This window comes from Mus pahari, chromosome 6 (assembly GCF_900095145.1).
Source record: "Mus pahari chromosome 6, PAHARI_EIJ_v1.1, whole genome shotgun sequence".
NCBI lineage: Eukaryota > Metazoa > Chordata > Mammalia > Rodentia > Muridae > Mus > Mus pahari.
In genome coordinates, this window is record NC_034595.1 from 77,186,049 (window position 1) to 77,187,372 (window position 1,324).

A 1,324-nucleotide genomic window follows, 5' to 3' on the forward strand; every position below is an offset into this window, starting at 1 on the left:
GATGGTTATGAGCCACCATGTGGTTGCTGGGATTTGAACTCCGGTCCTTTGGAAGAGCAGTCAGTGCTCTTACCCACTGAGCCATCTCTCCAGCCCCCCACCTCCACTTTTGGGGGGCAGCCCAGTAGCTATGAAGAGAAGACCTAGCAAGAAGGCCTAGTGAAAGCGAGCCTGTGGTTCTGTGTGCCGTAGGTCCCCGCCTGGGCAACTCACCAGTACCGAGCATTGTGCAGTGTTTGGCAAGGAAAGATGGCACAGATGACTTCTATCAGTTGAAGGTAAGACACACGGGCCAGGTCCCTCAGGACCAGGGCTGTCTTAGCTGCCCATCCTCTCTCCTCAGCGCCTGCACACCTGCATCGCCTATGAGCCCCAGTAGCCCCACTTCTTCCTGAGAAATAGTCAAGTTCACAGTCTTCACTCAGCAACTCATTTAAGAGCTCTGTGTTACCTACAGGCTGTCATGTGTACTTGTGTGAGGTCAGGCCGGGCATAGCAGAAGTGAGCTTGCTTCCCCTGTCCAGCTCTTCTCCTGGGGAAAAGAAAAAAAGCATTGTTCTTTTTCTTTTTCTTTTCTTTTCTTTTCTTTTTTTGAGATTAATTTTATTTATTTCATTTATATGAGTATACTGTAGCTGTCTTCAGACACACCAGAAAGGGCATCAGATCCCATTACAGATGGTTGTGAGTCACCATATGATTGTTGGGACTTGAACTCAGGACCTCTGGAAAAAGAGTCTTCACTGCTGAGCCATCTCTCCAGCCCACATGGTTCTTTCTCTTCATATGCTTTTCTACAGATCCTCACCCTTGAGGAGAGGGGCGAGCAAGGAATAGAGAGCCAAGAGGAAAGGCAGGGCAAGATGCTGCTGCATACCGAGTACTCGCTGCTCTCGCTGCTACACACACAGGATGGCGTGGTCCACCACCATGGACTCTTCCAGGTACGTGGCCCCCACACCCCTTGCCCTGCCTGGCATCTATTAAAGGCACCTCTACTCTATGAGCAGCTCCCAGCTTCTTAGTGTGACTCCTGTGTCCTTCTCTGCTCACTGTCAAGGCCTGGCAGAGGGATTTGGATTCAGGCTAGGGTCGTGTTGGTGCTCCAGTGCCCGTGATGATCTCATCCTGAAGAATGGTTCACAAATGACAACTTAGAGCAGCCAGGGCAGCTTGGAAGAAATGCCTTTCTTTTTTTTTTTTTTTTTTTTTTTTAAAGATTTTTTTATTTATTATATGTAAGTACACTGTAGCTATCTTCAGACACTCCAGAAGAGGGCGTCAGATCTTGTTACGGATGGTTATGAGCCACCATGTGGTTGCT

At 48.8% G+C, this 1,324-nt stretch overlaps 1 protein-coding gene across 1 annotated transcript in view; it reads left to right on the forward strand.

Annotated features, from left to right (window-relative positions):
- Positions 1–1,324, forward strand: part of Stk40 (serine/threonine kinase 40) — a 38,042-nt gene that overhangs the window by 21,683 nt on the left and 15,035 nt on the right. Inside the window, exons 3-4 of the mRNA XM_021199997.2 lie at positions 193–278; positions 801–944. Coding sequence (XP_021055656.1) covers positions 193–278; positions 801–944 — 230 coding nt within the window. The remainder of the gene's footprint in view (positions 1–192; positions 279–800; positions 945–1,324) is intronic.